Here is a 13,982-nt window from a genome sequence, read left to right as displayed (position 1 = left end):
GTGACTCGGTCCGGATGGGACAGTGACTCGGTCTGGATGGAAGACAGTGACTCGGCCCGGATGGGGCAGTGACTCGGTCCGGATGGGGCAGTGACTCGGTCAGGATGGGGCAGTGACTCGGTCCGAATGGGGCAGTGACTCGGTCAGGATGGGGCAGTGACTCGGTCCGGATGGGGCAGTGACTCGGTCCGGATGGGGCAGTGAGTCGGTCCGGATGGGGCAGTGACTCGGTCAGGATGGGGCAGTGACTCGGTCAGGATGGGACAGTGACTCGGTCAGGATGGGGCAGTGACTCGGTCCGGATGGGGTAGTGACTCGGTCCGGATGGGGCAGTGACTCGGTCCGGATGGGGCAGTGACTCGGTCCGGATGGGGCAGTGACTCGGTCAGGATGGGACAGTGACTCGGTCCGGATGAGGCAGTGACTCGGTCAGGATGGGGCAGTGACTCGGTCCGGATGGGGCAGTGAGTCGGTCCGGATGGGGCAGTGACTCGGTCAGGATGGGGCAGTGACTCGGTCAGGATGGGGCAGTGACTCGGTCAGGATGGGGCAGTGACTCGGTCCGGACCAGATGGGACAGTGACTCGGTCAGGATGGGGCAGTGACTCGGTCCGGATGGGACAGTGACTCGGTCAGGATGGGACAGTGACTCGGTCCGGATGGGGCAGTGACTCGGTCCGGATGGGGCAGTGACTCCGTCAGGATGGGGCAGTGACTCGGTCCGGATGGGGCAGTGACTCGGTCCGGATGGGGCAGTGACTCGGTCAGGATGGGACAGTGACTCGGTCCGGATGGGACAGTGACTCGGTCAGGATGGGGCAGTGACTCGGTCCGGATGGGGCAGTGACTCGGTCCGGATGGGGCAGTGACTCGGTCAGGATGGGGCAGTGACTCGGTCCGGATGGGACAGTGACTCGGTCCGGATGGGGCAGTGACTCGGTCCGGATGGGGCAGTGACTCGGTCAGGATCCGCCACTTAGTGATGTCTGGTCTATATCCTCCTGCTATCCATTTATAGTTTGTCTTCACAATTTAGATGCCCTCTATGACAGGTGCTCTTTACTATCATGGTGGTCTCTGTGGAATGTATAACCATTCTCTCTTTCCATAGAGAATCCTCCATGGATCTACGCCATCATCATCGCTGTCGTGTTCACAGCGCTCGTTATTTCAGTAATATTCTTCATAAACTGCAAGAAGTCCAGAATCATGGAGAAGCTCGGTGAGTGAAACCATTGCTTACTAGAAAGGTCCATCACGGTATAGTCATAGATCTGAATACTGCCCTCCGGTGGAGAGATGAGGCATTGCTTACTAGAAAGGTCTATCACCGGTATAGTCATAGATCTGAATACTGCCCTCCGGTGGAGAGATGAGGCATTGCTTACTAGAAAGGTCTATCGCCGATATAGTCATAGATCTGAATACCGCCCTCCCATGGAGAGATGAGGCATTGCTTACTAGAAAGGTCCATTCCAGGTATAGTCATAGATCTGAATACTGCCCTCCGGTGGAGAGATGAGGCATTGCTTACTAGGAAAGGTCTATCGCCAGTATAGTCATAGATCTGAATACCGCCCTCCGGTGGAGAGATGAGGCATTGCTCACTAGAAAGGTCCATTCCAGATATAGTCATAGATCTGAATACTGCCCTCCGGTGGAGAGATGAGGCATTGCTTACTAGAAAGGTCCATCACAGGTATAGTCATAGATTTAAATACCGCCCTCCAGTGGAGAGATGAGGCATTGCTTACTAGAAAGGTCCATCATGGTATAGTCATAGATCTGAATACCGCCCTCCGGTGGAGAGATGAGGCATTGCTTACTTGAAAGGTCTATCACCGGTATAATCATAGATCTGAATACCGCCCCCTGGTGGAGAGATGAGGCATTGCTTATTAGAAAGGTCCATTCCAGGTATAGTCATAGATCTGAATACCGCCCTCCGGTGGAGAGATGAGGCATTGCTTACTAGAAAGGTCCATTCCAGGTATAGTCATAGATCTGAATACCGCCCTCCGGTGGAGAGATGAGGCATTGCTTACTAGAAAGGTCCATCACGGGTATAGTCATAGATCTGAATACCGCCCTCCGGTGGAGAGATGAGGCATTGCTTACTAGAAAGGTCTATCGCCGGTATAGTCATAGATCTGAATACTGCCCTCCGGTGGAGAGATGAGGCATTGCTTACTAGAAAGGTCTATCGCCGGTATAGTCATAGATCTGAATACCGCCCTCCGGTGGAGAGATGAGGCATTGCTTACTAGAAAGGTCTATCGCCGGTATAGTCATAGATCTGAATACTGCCCTCCGGTGGAGAGATGAGGCATTGCTTACTAGAAAGGTCCATCACCAGTATAGTCATAGATCTGAATACTGCCCTCCGGTGGAGAGATGAGGCATTGCTTACTAGGAAAGGTCTATCACCGGTATAGTCATAGATCTGAATACCGCCCTCCGGTGGAGAGATGAGGCATTGCTTACTAGAAAGGTCCATCACAGGTATAGTCATAGATCTGAATACTGCCCTCCGGTGGAGAGATGAGGCATTGCTTACTAGAAAGGTCCATCACAGGTATAGTCATAGATCTGAATACTGCCCTCCGGTGGAGAGATGAGGCATTGCTTACCAGAAAGGTCTATCGCCGGTATAGTCATAGATCTGAATACTGCCCTCCGGTGGAGAGATGAGGCATTGCTTACTAGGAAAGGTCTATCACCGGTATAGTCATAGATCTGAATACCGCCCTCCGGTGGAGAGATGAGGCATTGCTTACTAGAAAGGTCCATCACAGGTATAGTCATAGATCTGAATACCGCCCTCCGGTGGAGAGATGAGGCATTGCTTACCAGAAAGGTCTATCGCCGGTATAGTCATAGATCTGAATACTGCCCTCCGGTGGAGAGATGAGGCATTGCTTACTAGAAAGGTCCATCACAGGTATAGTCATAGATCTGAATACTGCCCTCCGGTGGAGAGATGAGGCATTGCTTACCAGAAAGGTCTATCGCCGGTATAGTCATAGATCTGAATACTGCCCTCCGGTGGAGAGATGAGGCATTGCTTACTAGAAAGGTCCATCACAGGTATAGTCATAGATCTGAATACTGTCCTCTGGTGGAGAGATGAGGCATTGCTTACTAGAAAGGTCTATCGCCAGTATAGTCATAGATCTGAATACCGCCCTCCAGTGGAGAGATGAGGCATTGCTTACTAGAAAGGTCCATCACCAGTATAGTCATAGATCTGAATACTGCCCTCCGGTGGAGAGATGAGGCATTGCTTACTAGAAAGGTCCATCACTGGTATAGTCATAGATCTGAATACTGCCCTCCGGTGGAGAGATGAGGCATTGCTTACTAGGAAAGGTCTATCACCGGTATAGTCATAGATCTGAATACTGCCCTCCGGTGGAGAGATGAGGCATTGCTTACTAGAAAGGTCCATCACAGGTATAGTCATAGATCTGAATACTGCCCTCTGGTGGAGAGATGAGGCATTGCTTACTAGAAAGGTCCATCACCGGTATAGTCATAGATCTGAATACTGCCCTCCGGTGGAGAGATGAGGCATTGCTTACTAGAAAGGTCTATCGCCAGTATAGTCATAGATCTGAATACTGCCCTCCGGTGGAGAGATGAGGCATTGCTTACTAGAAAGGTCCATCACCAGTATAGTCATAGATCTGAATACTGCCCTCCGGTGGAGAGATGAGGCATTGCTTACTAGAAAGGTCTATCGCCAGTATAGTCATAGATCTGAATACTGCCCTCCGGTGGAGAGATGAGGCATTGCTTACTTGAAAGGTCCATCACCAGTATAGTCATAGATCTGAATACTGCCCTCCGGTGGAGAGATGAGGCATTGCTTACTAGAAAGGTCTATCACAGGTATAGTCATAGATCTGAATACTGCCCCCTGGTGGAGAGAGGAGGATCACGCTGTGTAGGTTCATTATCCCAAGGCATTCATCTCCTTTATTTAGTAAAAAAATTAAAACAAAAGGATATCCAAACCCAGGAACTAAAATAAAATATATTTCAGCTCACCATTTCTTAGATGTAGTGGCCCTAGTTTTCTTTTTTCAGGCTAAAAACATTTTCAGCAAGTACAGAAAACTTTGTTTCCATTTCTGAAAATTGTCTTTTCTTTGTTTCTCAGGTTGTGTGGCTAAAATCAAGGTAAGATTCTTCCTCCGGAGTCCTAATAAATATCAGGAGGTGTGAAAGGCCCTGATTGGTGGGATTTTCCTCCAACCTACATGAGTGCCCCTGTCACCTCCCCTGAGCGCAGGGACCCCGATATACATACAGTATGTGACAAAAGTCAGTACACCCCTAAGTGTGCCCAATTTGGAAATTTTCCCTTAGGGGTGTCCTGACTTTTGGCAGCGGTTTAGACATTAATGGCTGTGTGTTGAGTTATTTGTTATACAAGCTGTACACTCACTACACAACATTGTATTTGTCCATTCCGTCCCGAGATTTACACAGTCCTGCCTCCTGGTAGATAGTGCGCCTGAAGACCTGACTTTGCTGTATTGCAGATAAGAAATGTAACAAGGTCTTCTCTCGACTTCCAGCTTTTCAATGGACAATAAAGGATCAGCAGCACTGATGGGCTCATCTTTCTGTCACTCTGCTTTCTCCTGCTGTCAGCACAGCACAGCACATGAGCACAACTAATGGGTAGCTTCTGCTGCTTCTCCCTCTCTTAGTCTGAGCTCTGCTGTAAAGGGATTGAGGGAAGCTGATACCAAGTTAAACTGAGCAACACAGAAATTGCAACATGAAACAGTAATATATATATATATACACATACACACATATATATATATATACACACACACATATACACACACACATATATATATATATACACACACACATATACACACACACATATACACACACACATATATATATATATACACACACACATATACACACACACATATATATATATACACACACACACACACACAGGTATATAAATACTCCAGGAATAGGTACAGGTACTCTTTCCACCCTGACTTGCATTTAAGCACCATCTCTTGTCTCCGCCCCCCACCCACCTCCTAGTACCGCTCCTTTAAGAGAATACAGAGCCAAGTATTATTTCGTCAAGTACATTCTTTTGTATGCAATTGGTTAATAACAAACCCCTCCCCCAGCAACAATAGACCCCCCCCCCCAGCAACAATAGACCCCCCAGCAACAACAGATCCTTCCGAGCAGACCAGCGGGGTGACACTTGCAGAGCAGTCTTGTGTGCCCAGCCAGGGACCGAGCAGAGGGGGGGTGACACTTGCAGAGCAGTCTTGTGTGCCCAGCCAGGGACCAAGCAGAGGGGGGGGGTGACACTTGCAGAGCAGTCTTGTGTGCCCAGCCAGGGACCGAGCAGAGGGGGGGGGGTGACACTTGCAGAGCAGTCTTGTGTGCCCAGCCAGGGACCGAGCAGAGGGGGGGGGGGTGACACTTGCAGAGCAGTCTTGTGTGCCCAGCCAGGGACTGAGCAGAGGGGGGGTGACACTTGCAGAGCAGTCTTGTGTGCCCAGCCAGGGACCGAGCAGAGAGGGGGGGGGTGACACTTGCAGAGCAGTCTTGTGTGCCCAGCCAGGGACCGAGCAGAGAGGGGGGGGTGACACTTGCAGAGCAGTCTTGTGTGCCCAGCCAGGGACCGAGCAGAGAGGGGGGGGGGTAACACTTGCAGAGCAGTCATGTGTGCCCAGCCAGGGACCGAGCAGAGAGGGGGGGTGACACTTGCAGAGCAGTCTTGTGTGCCCAGCCAGGGACCGAGCAGAGAGGGGGGGTGACACTTGCAGAGCAGTCTTGTGTGCCCAGCCAGGGACCGAGCAGAGGGGTGGGGGTGACACTTGCAGAGCAGTCTTGTGTGCCCAGCCAGGGACCGAGCAGAGGGGGGGTGACACTTGCAGAGCAGTCTTGTGTGCCCAGCCAGGGACCGAGCAGAGGGGGGGGGGGGGGTAACACTTGCAGAGCAGTCTTGTGTGCCCAGCCAGGGACCGAGCAGAGAGGGGGGGGTGACACTTGCAGAGCAGTCTTGTGTGCCCAGCCAGGGACCGAGCAGAGAGGGGGGGTGACACTTGCAGAGCAGTCTTGTGTGCCCAGCCAGGGACCGAGCAGAGGGGTGGGGGGTGACACTTGCAGAGCAGTCTTGTGTGCCCAGCCAGGGACCGAGCAGAGGGGGGGGGGGGTGACACTTGCAGAGCAGTCTTGTGTGCCCAGCCAGGGGCCGAGCAGAGAGGGGGGGGTGACACTTGCAGAGCAGTCTTGTGTGCCCAGCCAGGGGCCGAGCAGACCAGCGGGGTGACACTTGCAGAGCAGTCTTGTGTGCCCAGCCAGGGACCGAGCAGAGGGGGGAGTGACACTTGCAGAGCAGTCTTGTGTGCCCAGCCAGGGACCAAGCAGAGGGGGGGGTGACACTTGCAGAGCAGTCTTGTGTGCCCAGCCAGGGACCGAGCAGAGGGGGGGGGTGACACTTGCAGAGCAGTCTTGTGTGCCCAGCCAGGGACCAAGCAGAGGGGGGGGTGACACTTGCAGAGCAGTCTTGTGTGCCCAGCCAGGGACCGAGCAGAGGGGGGGGGGGGGTGACACTTGCAGAGCAGTCTTGTGTGCCCAGCCAGGGACCGAGCAGAGGGGGGGGGGGTGACACTTGCAGAGCAGTCTTGTGTGCCCAGCCAGGGACCGAGCAGAGGGGGGGGTGGGGTGACACTTGCAGAGCAGTCATGTGTGCCCAGCCAGGGACTGAGCAGAGAGGGGGGGGGTGACACTTGCAGCGCAGTCTTGTGTGCCCAGCCAGGGACCGAGCAGAGGGGGGGGGGGGTGACACTTGCAGAGCAGTCTTGTGTGCCCAGCCAGGGACCGAGCAGAGGGGGGGGGGTGACACTTGCAGAGCAGTCTTGTGTGCCCAGCCAGGGACCGAGCAGAGGGGGGGGGGGGGGTGACACTTGCAGAGCAGTCTTGTGTGCCCAGCCAGGGACCGAGCAGAGGGGGGGGGTGACACTTGTAGAGCAGTCTTGTGTGCCCAGCCAGGGACCGAGCAGAGGGGGGGGGGGGGGTGACACTTGCAGAGCAGTCTTGTGTGCCCAGCCAGGGACCGAGCAGAGGGGGGGGGGGGGTGACACTTGCAGAGCAGTCTTGTGTGCCCAGCCAGGGACCGAGCAGAGGGGGGGTGACACTTGCAGAGCAGTCTTGTGTGCCCAGCCAGGGACCAAGCAGAGGGGGGGGTGACACTTGCAGAGCAGTCTTGTGTGCCCAGCCAGGGACCAAGCAGAGGGGGGGGGTGACACTTGCAGAGCAGTCTTGTGTGCCCAGCCAGGGACCGAGCAGAGGGGGGGGGGGGGTGACACTTGCAGAGCAGTCTTGTGTGCCCAGCCAGGGACCGAGCAGAGGGGGGGGGGTGACACTTGCAGAGCAGTCTTGTGTGCCCAGCCAGGGACCGAGCAGAGGGGGGGGTGGGGTGACACTTGCAGAGCAGTCATGTGTGCCCAGCCAGGGACTGAGCAGAGAGGGGGGGGTGACACTTGCAGCGCAGTCTTGTGTGCCCAGCCAGGGACCGAGCAGAGGGGGGGGGGGGGTGACACTTGCAGAGCAGTCTTGTGTGCCCAGCCAGGGACCGAGCAGAGGGGGGGGGGGTGACACTTGCAGAGCAGTCTTGTGTGCCCCGCCAGGGACCGAGCAGAGGGGGGGGGGGGGTGACACTTGCAGAGCAGTCTTGTGTGCCCAGCCAGGGACCGAGCAGAGGGGGGGGGTGACACTTGTAGAGCAGTCTTGTGTGCCCAGCCAGGGCCCGAGCAGAGGGGGGGGGGGGGGGTGACACTTGCAGAGCAGTCTTGTGTGCCCAGCCAGGGCCCGAGCAGAGGGGGGGGGGGGTGACACTTGCAGAGCAGTCTTGTGTGCCCAGCCAGGGACCGAGCAGAGGGGGGGTGACACTTGCAGAGCAGTCTTGTGTGCCCAGCCAGGGACCGAGCAGAGGGGGGGGGGTGACATTGCAGAGCAGTCTTGTGTGCCCAGCCAGGGGCCGAGCAGACCAGCGGGGTGACACTTGCAGAGCAGTCTTGTGTGCCCAGCCAGGGGCCGAGCAGAGGGGGGGGGGGTGACACTTGTAGAGCAGTCTTGTGTGCCCAGCCAGGGACCGAGCAGAGGGGGGGGGGTGACACTTGCAGAGCAGTCTTGTGTGCCCAGCCAGGGACCGAGCAGAGAGGGGGGGTGACACTTGCAGAGCAGTCTTGTGTGCCCAGCCAGGGACCAAGCAGAGGGGGGGGTGACACTTGCAGAGCAGTCTTGTGTGCCCAGCCAGGGGCCGAGCAGAGGGGGGGGGGACACTTGCAGAGCAGTCTTGTGTGCCCAGCCAGGGACCGAGCAGAGGGGGGGGGGGGGGGTGACACTTGCAGAGCAGTCTTGTGTGCCCAGCCAGGGACCGAGCAGAGGGGGGGGGGGGTGACACTTGCAGAGCAGTCTTGTGTGCCCAGCCAGGGACCGAGCAGAGGGGGGGGGGGGGGGTGACACTTGCAGAGCAGACTTGTGTGCCCAGCCAGGGGCCGAGCAGAGGGGGGGTGACACTTGCAGAGCAGTCTTGTGTGCCCAGCCAGGGGCCGAGCAGACCAGCGGGGTGACACTTGCAGAGCAGTCTTGTGTGCCCAGCCAGGGACCGAGCAGAGGGGGGGGGTGACACTTGCAGAGCAGTCTTGTGTGCCCAGCCAGGGGCCGAGCAGAGGGGGGGGGGGGGTGACACTTGCAGAGCAGTCTTGTGTGCCCAGCCAGGGACCGAGCAGAGAGGGGGGGGGGGGTGACACTTGCAGAGCAGTCTTGTGTGCCCAGCCAGGGACCGAGCAGAGGGGGGGGGGGGGTGACACTTGCAGAGCAGTCTTGTGTGCCCAGCCAGGGGCCGAGCAGAGGGGGGGGGGGTGACACTTGCAGAGCAGTCTTGTGTGCCCAGCCAGGGACCGAGCAGAGGGGGGGGTGACACTTGTAGAGCAGTCTTGTGTGCCCAGCCAGGGACCAAGCAGAGGGGGGAGGGGGGGTGACACTTGCAGCGCAGTCTTGTGTGCCCAGCCAGGGACCGAGCAGAGGGGGGGGGGGTGACACTTGCAGAGCAGTCTTGTGTGCCCAGCCAGGGACCGAGCAGAGGGGGGGGGGGTGACACTTGTAGAGCAGTCTTGTGTGCCCAGCCAGGGACCGAGCAGAGGGGGGGGGTGACACTTGTAGAGCAGTCTTGTGTGCCCAGCCAGGGACCGAGCAGAGGGGGGGGGTGACACTTGTAGAGCAGTCTTGTGTGCCCAGCCAGGGGCCGAGCAGAGAGGGGGGGGGGGTGACACTTGCAGAGCAGTCTTGTGTGCCCAGCCAGGGACCGAGCAGAGAGGGGGGGGGGGGTGACACTTGCAGAGCAGTCTTGTGTGCCCAGCCAGGGACCGAGCAGAGGGGGGGGGGGGGTGACACTTGCAGAGCAGTCTTGTGTGCCCAGCCAGGGACCGAGCAGAGGGGGGGGGGGGTGACACTTGCAGAGCAGTCTTGTGTGCCCAGCCAGGGACCGAGCAGAGGGGGGGGGTGACACTTGTAGAGCAGTCTTGTGTGCCCAGCCAGGGACCAAGCAGAGGGGGGAGGGGGGGTGACACTTGCAGCGCAGTCTTGTGTGCCCAGCCAGGGACCGAGCAGAGGGGGGGGGGGGTGACACTTGCAGAGCAGTCTTGTGTGCCCAGCCAGGGACCGAGCAGAGGGGGGGGGGGGTGACACTTGTAGAGCAGTCTTGTGTGCCCAGCCAGGGACCGAGCAGAGGGGGGGGTGACACTTGTAGAGCAGTCTTGTGTGCCCAGCCAGGGACCGAGCAGAGGGGGGGGGGGGTGACACTTGCAGAGCAGTCTTGTGTGCCCAGCCAGGGACCGAGCGGAGGGGGGGGGGTGACACTTGCAGAGCAGTCTTGTGTGCCCAGCCAGGGACCGAGCAGAGGGGGGGGGTGACACTTGTAGAGCAGTCTTGTGTGCCCAGCCAGGGACCAAGCAGAGGGGGGAGGGGGGGTGACACTTGCAGCGCAGTCTTGTGTGCCCAGCCAGGGACCGAGCAGAGGGGGGGGGGGTGACACTTGCAGAGCAGTCTTGTGTGCCCAGCCAGGGACCGAGCAGAGGGGGGGGGGTGACACTTGTAGAGCAGTCTTGTGTGCCCAGCCAGGGACCGAGCAGAGGGGGGGGGGTGACACTTGTAGAGCAGTCTTGTGAAAGAACTGTTACACTTTGTGATAGGAACTGTCAAAGACTGTTGCCATAGGAGACGGCATTCCTACACATGGAGATGTGACTTCTTGCAGGAGACCTTGTCCTCCTATGGAAGTCTCAGAGCCTACTAATTGAGTTTACAACTATCTAAGGGTGTCCTGGCCCCAACCCTCTCCCCCCAAAAGATACAAAAAGGACTGTTAAGAGAAATAAAACGCAAGAACACAAGAAGTGTCTGGCGCCCAATGACATTCACCATCTTTGCACCCACCACATACAGAAGGATGTCACCTATCTCTGGCCTTTGAGGTCCTCATGAGACCGGAGGGGACCTCCCTACAGAGTGTTATGGGAAGATGTGTGTGGCAATGAATTGTCTGGTGACAGGGGCTCTTTAAGGTGGAGATTTCAGTTATAATGAAGAACTTCTTTTCCTTACATTTTCAGTGCAATTTCTTATAAACTCCTAATAACAATTTTCTAAAATCTTTTCCTTTTCTCTTCCTCTCCAGAAACCTCTCCCGGAAAGTTCAGGTAAGACAATCCAAACCTCTTCTATGAACGATCGAATCCCCAGAGAGAGATCGGACTTCCAGCCTGCATTTCCATAGGCTTGAGTGTTCTGACTCAGCAGGAGGTTTATCTGCAGAGAGACCGCTGCTTCCACAGAGAGAGCAAAGGGTCTTCTATGCTTCGGACATCTTTTGTCTTGATGCCTCCAGAATGTATTTATTTGGCTGAAACCAAAAGTTCAGTTGGACTTTAGTAATTTCTTTCCATGCATGACACCCGGGGGGGGGGGGGGGGGGTAACACCCGGGGGGTACCGGCACCATGACCATAGGTCAGCTGTTCTAAATAGGCACCTCCTCTTCCTGCTCCCTCCTTCCTCCGCACACTCCTATTTTGGCCATAACAGATGGGAATGAAAGCCGCTGCCCTCCATACCGGCTAGCAGCTCTCTTTTTGTCACTTTAACTCCTTCCCACCCACTCCGGTGTCCCTTTATAATGCTCTGAATGCCCGGGGGGGGGGGGGATTGTTAATCATCACAGCACTGTGATTGGCTGTCACAGAGGTCACATGATCAGGAGCGGGTCCGTTCGGCTACTGATCGTTAGTAAAGGACTGTCTGGGGAGCGCACTCTCAGCACAGAAACGTTTCCTGCCCGGTGACGGGTGTGTGCGTGGTGTGTGCGGTGCGTGTGTGGTATGTGTGCGGTGTGGGCTGTGCGTGATGGGCCGTGCGTGATGGGCCGTGCTTGATGGGTGTTTCCTGCCCAGTGACGGGTGTGTGCGGTATGTGGGTGGTGTGTGCGGTGCGTGTGCGGTGTGGGCCGTGCATGATGGGCTGTGCGTGATGGGTGTTTCCCGCCCAGTGATGGGTGTGTGTGGTATGTGGGCGGTGCGTGCGTGTGTGGTGTGTGTGCGGTGTGGGCCGTGCGTGATGGGCCGTGCTTGATGGGTGTTGCCTGCCCAGTGACGGGTGTGTGCGGTATGTGGGTGGTGTGTGCGGTGCGTGTGCGGTGTGGGCCGTGCATGATGGGCTGTGCGTGATGGGTGTTTCCCGCCCAGTGATGGGTGTGTGTGGTATGTGCGTGGTGTGTGTGGTGCGTGTGCGGTGTGGGCCGTGCATGATGGGCTGTGCGTGATGGGCGTTTCCCGCCCGGTGACGGTGGTGTGTGCGGTGTGTGGGTGGTGTGTGCGGTGTGGGCCATGCGTGATGGGCGTTTCCTGCCCGGTGACGGTGGTGTGTGCGGTGTGTGGGTGGTGTGTGTGGTGTGGGCCATGCGTGATGGGTGTTTGGGGGTTAATGCCGCTCTTTTTCTGCCACACATATGTGTTCTGTGGGGGGGGCAGCAGGTTAAAAGGGAGCCTGTGAGATCGGCAAATAAGAGCTGCAAGTACTGATTGGCCGACATGCTGTCATCACATTTTTTCCTTCATTATCCAGCCACTGATTTATGCAGGACAGCCGTTTTAGACTTCACTTGCTGCATGCTTGTTCTTGATCCATGACTTTTTTAGGCACAGAAGCCTGGATGATGGTCAATGACAACACTGTCTATTTTATTCTCCAAGGTTCCCGCTAAGATTTTATTGACTTACGATTCCAATCCACCAATTCTCCCCTTATTCTCTTCTGTACAGGTTTAGAGTTCGTTGTCTCGTCACCCCCAACCCAAGAGAACGAGAAAGAACTGGGCTACCCCATGGAAGAGACGGATCCATTGCAAAGTGCTGAGTACGCCCCCTGAACTCCAAACACCGGCACCCCAACTCATCATCAGATATCACTCCTATCAGCCAAGGCCTGGCGGCTTCACACCCCGGGGCGGATGGAGCTGCTGCTTTGCACCCTCAAGCCACCAACCCGTGTCTACAGGAAAGAGGAACTATTGCCAAATAAAAAAACATTCACAGCTTTGAAGGGAATGAAATCCTCCTGCAAAGCAGTAATGTGACTACATGAAGATCAGCCTCATGACTCAAAAGATCATAGGGGAGGGGGAGGGGGAAGGTGACATGGCAGCCATGGCGGTCTTACTTTTCCAGATGGATAGCCATAGGCTGCAATGACCCCGAGTTCACGATATTTTGGAAATACAAAGAAAACTAAGACAAGAGCCGCCTTCATTGTTCATTGTTATCCTTCAGAGGGTCTTCTCTTCCCAGTACAAAGGATTAGGAGAAGAACGATTGGCATGACATGACAGTTCATTGGCTTAATACTCCTTCATGATAATCGCCAGTAACATGGAAGAGCCATACAAGACCGGCCCCACTATGTTCCAGTAGAGGAGGTCCGTCTACCACCATCTTTGGTAACCCAACTTGCCCTGTTGACTTATCTTCTTTCTTCCCCTTTAGCCAGCTGTCCCCGCCCCCGACTCAGCAACGCAGCCCGTCCCCAGGCCGAGGGACAATTTATGGGACAGCGGTTGGGGAATGGACAAACGAATGGACCTCGGGATTCGGCATTGTGATGTTCATTTGTTGTAATGAAGTATGAAGTGTGCGATACCCATCCGGACCTCTCAAGTCTGCTTTATGGAACAATAAGCTTGTGAAACCCTCCAGCTTAGTTATCTGAATAGGAAAGAGAATGGGAAAGAGACAGTAAAACCCAACAGATTATGGTGAGAAGAGGCTAAAGAAATCGAAATATTCATATTATATGGCCCAATATTAAAGATGGCCCCACCGTGCATTGTACCGATACGTGATTTCTCACCATAAACTGGACGGTTCTCCTGTCTCGTTGGGTCTCAAGTCCTACGCCATGGAAGCCATGATGTCCAATCACTGATCAAGGCCAAAAACCCGCAGTCAGCTGCTGGTATAAATCGGCCCCATTTGCACTTTACACTGGAAGGTTTGGATGTTGGGACACCATGAAATAATTATATGTTTTTCTCCTGAAATGAAGAATCGATTGTTTAATGATTGAGAATATTTTATAGTAAAGGGAACGGCACATGGAAAGAAAACCCCCAAATTCGGGGTCATACCTTAGAATTCCTAATTATCTCAGTGTTCTCGTGTTTTGTAGCACCCAATACACACAGCTTTATATTTTTTTCTTGTTCTTATTATTTCTCTTTTTATTTATTTATTATCTTATTCTATGAATGGTGATAGGAAGTAGGAAGGATCGGGGGAATGGAGAGAGAAGTTGTAAAGGTTTATATATTTATTTTCTTTTTCTATGAATGGTGATAGGAAGAAGGAAGGGTCGGGGGATGCTGAGAGA

At 55.1% G+C, this 13,982-nt stretch overlaps 1 protein-coding gene across 1 annotated transcript in view; it reads left to right on the top strand.

The window, feature by feature from the left end:
* LOC120921893 (tumor necrosis factor receptor superfamily member 26-like) overlaps positions 1 to 13,809 on the top strand; it is a 103,317-nt gene extending 89,508 nt beyond the window's left edge. The window contains exons 5-8 of the mRNA XM_040334392.1: positions 1,112 to 1,222; positions 4,163 to 4,182; positions 10,742 to 10,763; positions 12,380 to 13,809. Of these exons, the coding sequence (XP_040190326.1) occupies positions 1,112 to 1,222; positions 4,163 to 4,182; positions 10,742 to 10,763; positions 12,380 to 12,486 (260 nt within the window). The 3' untranslated portion in view covers positions 12,487 to 13,809. The remainder of the gene's footprint in view (positions 1 to 1,111; positions 1,223 to 4,162; positions 4,183 to 10,741; positions 10,764 to 12,379) is intronic.
* The last annotated feature ends 173 nt before the right edge of the window (positions 13,810 to 13,982 follow it).

Source organism: Rana temporaria (genome assembly GCF_905171775.1).
Source record: "Rana temporaria chromosome 8 unlocalized genomic scaffold, aRanTem1.1 chr8y, whole genome shotgun sequence".
Taxonomy (NCBI): Eukaryota; Metazoa; Chordata; class Amphibia; order Anura; family Ranidae; genus Rana; species Rana temporaria.
This window is presented reverse-complemented; position numbering and strand designations above follow the sequence as displayed.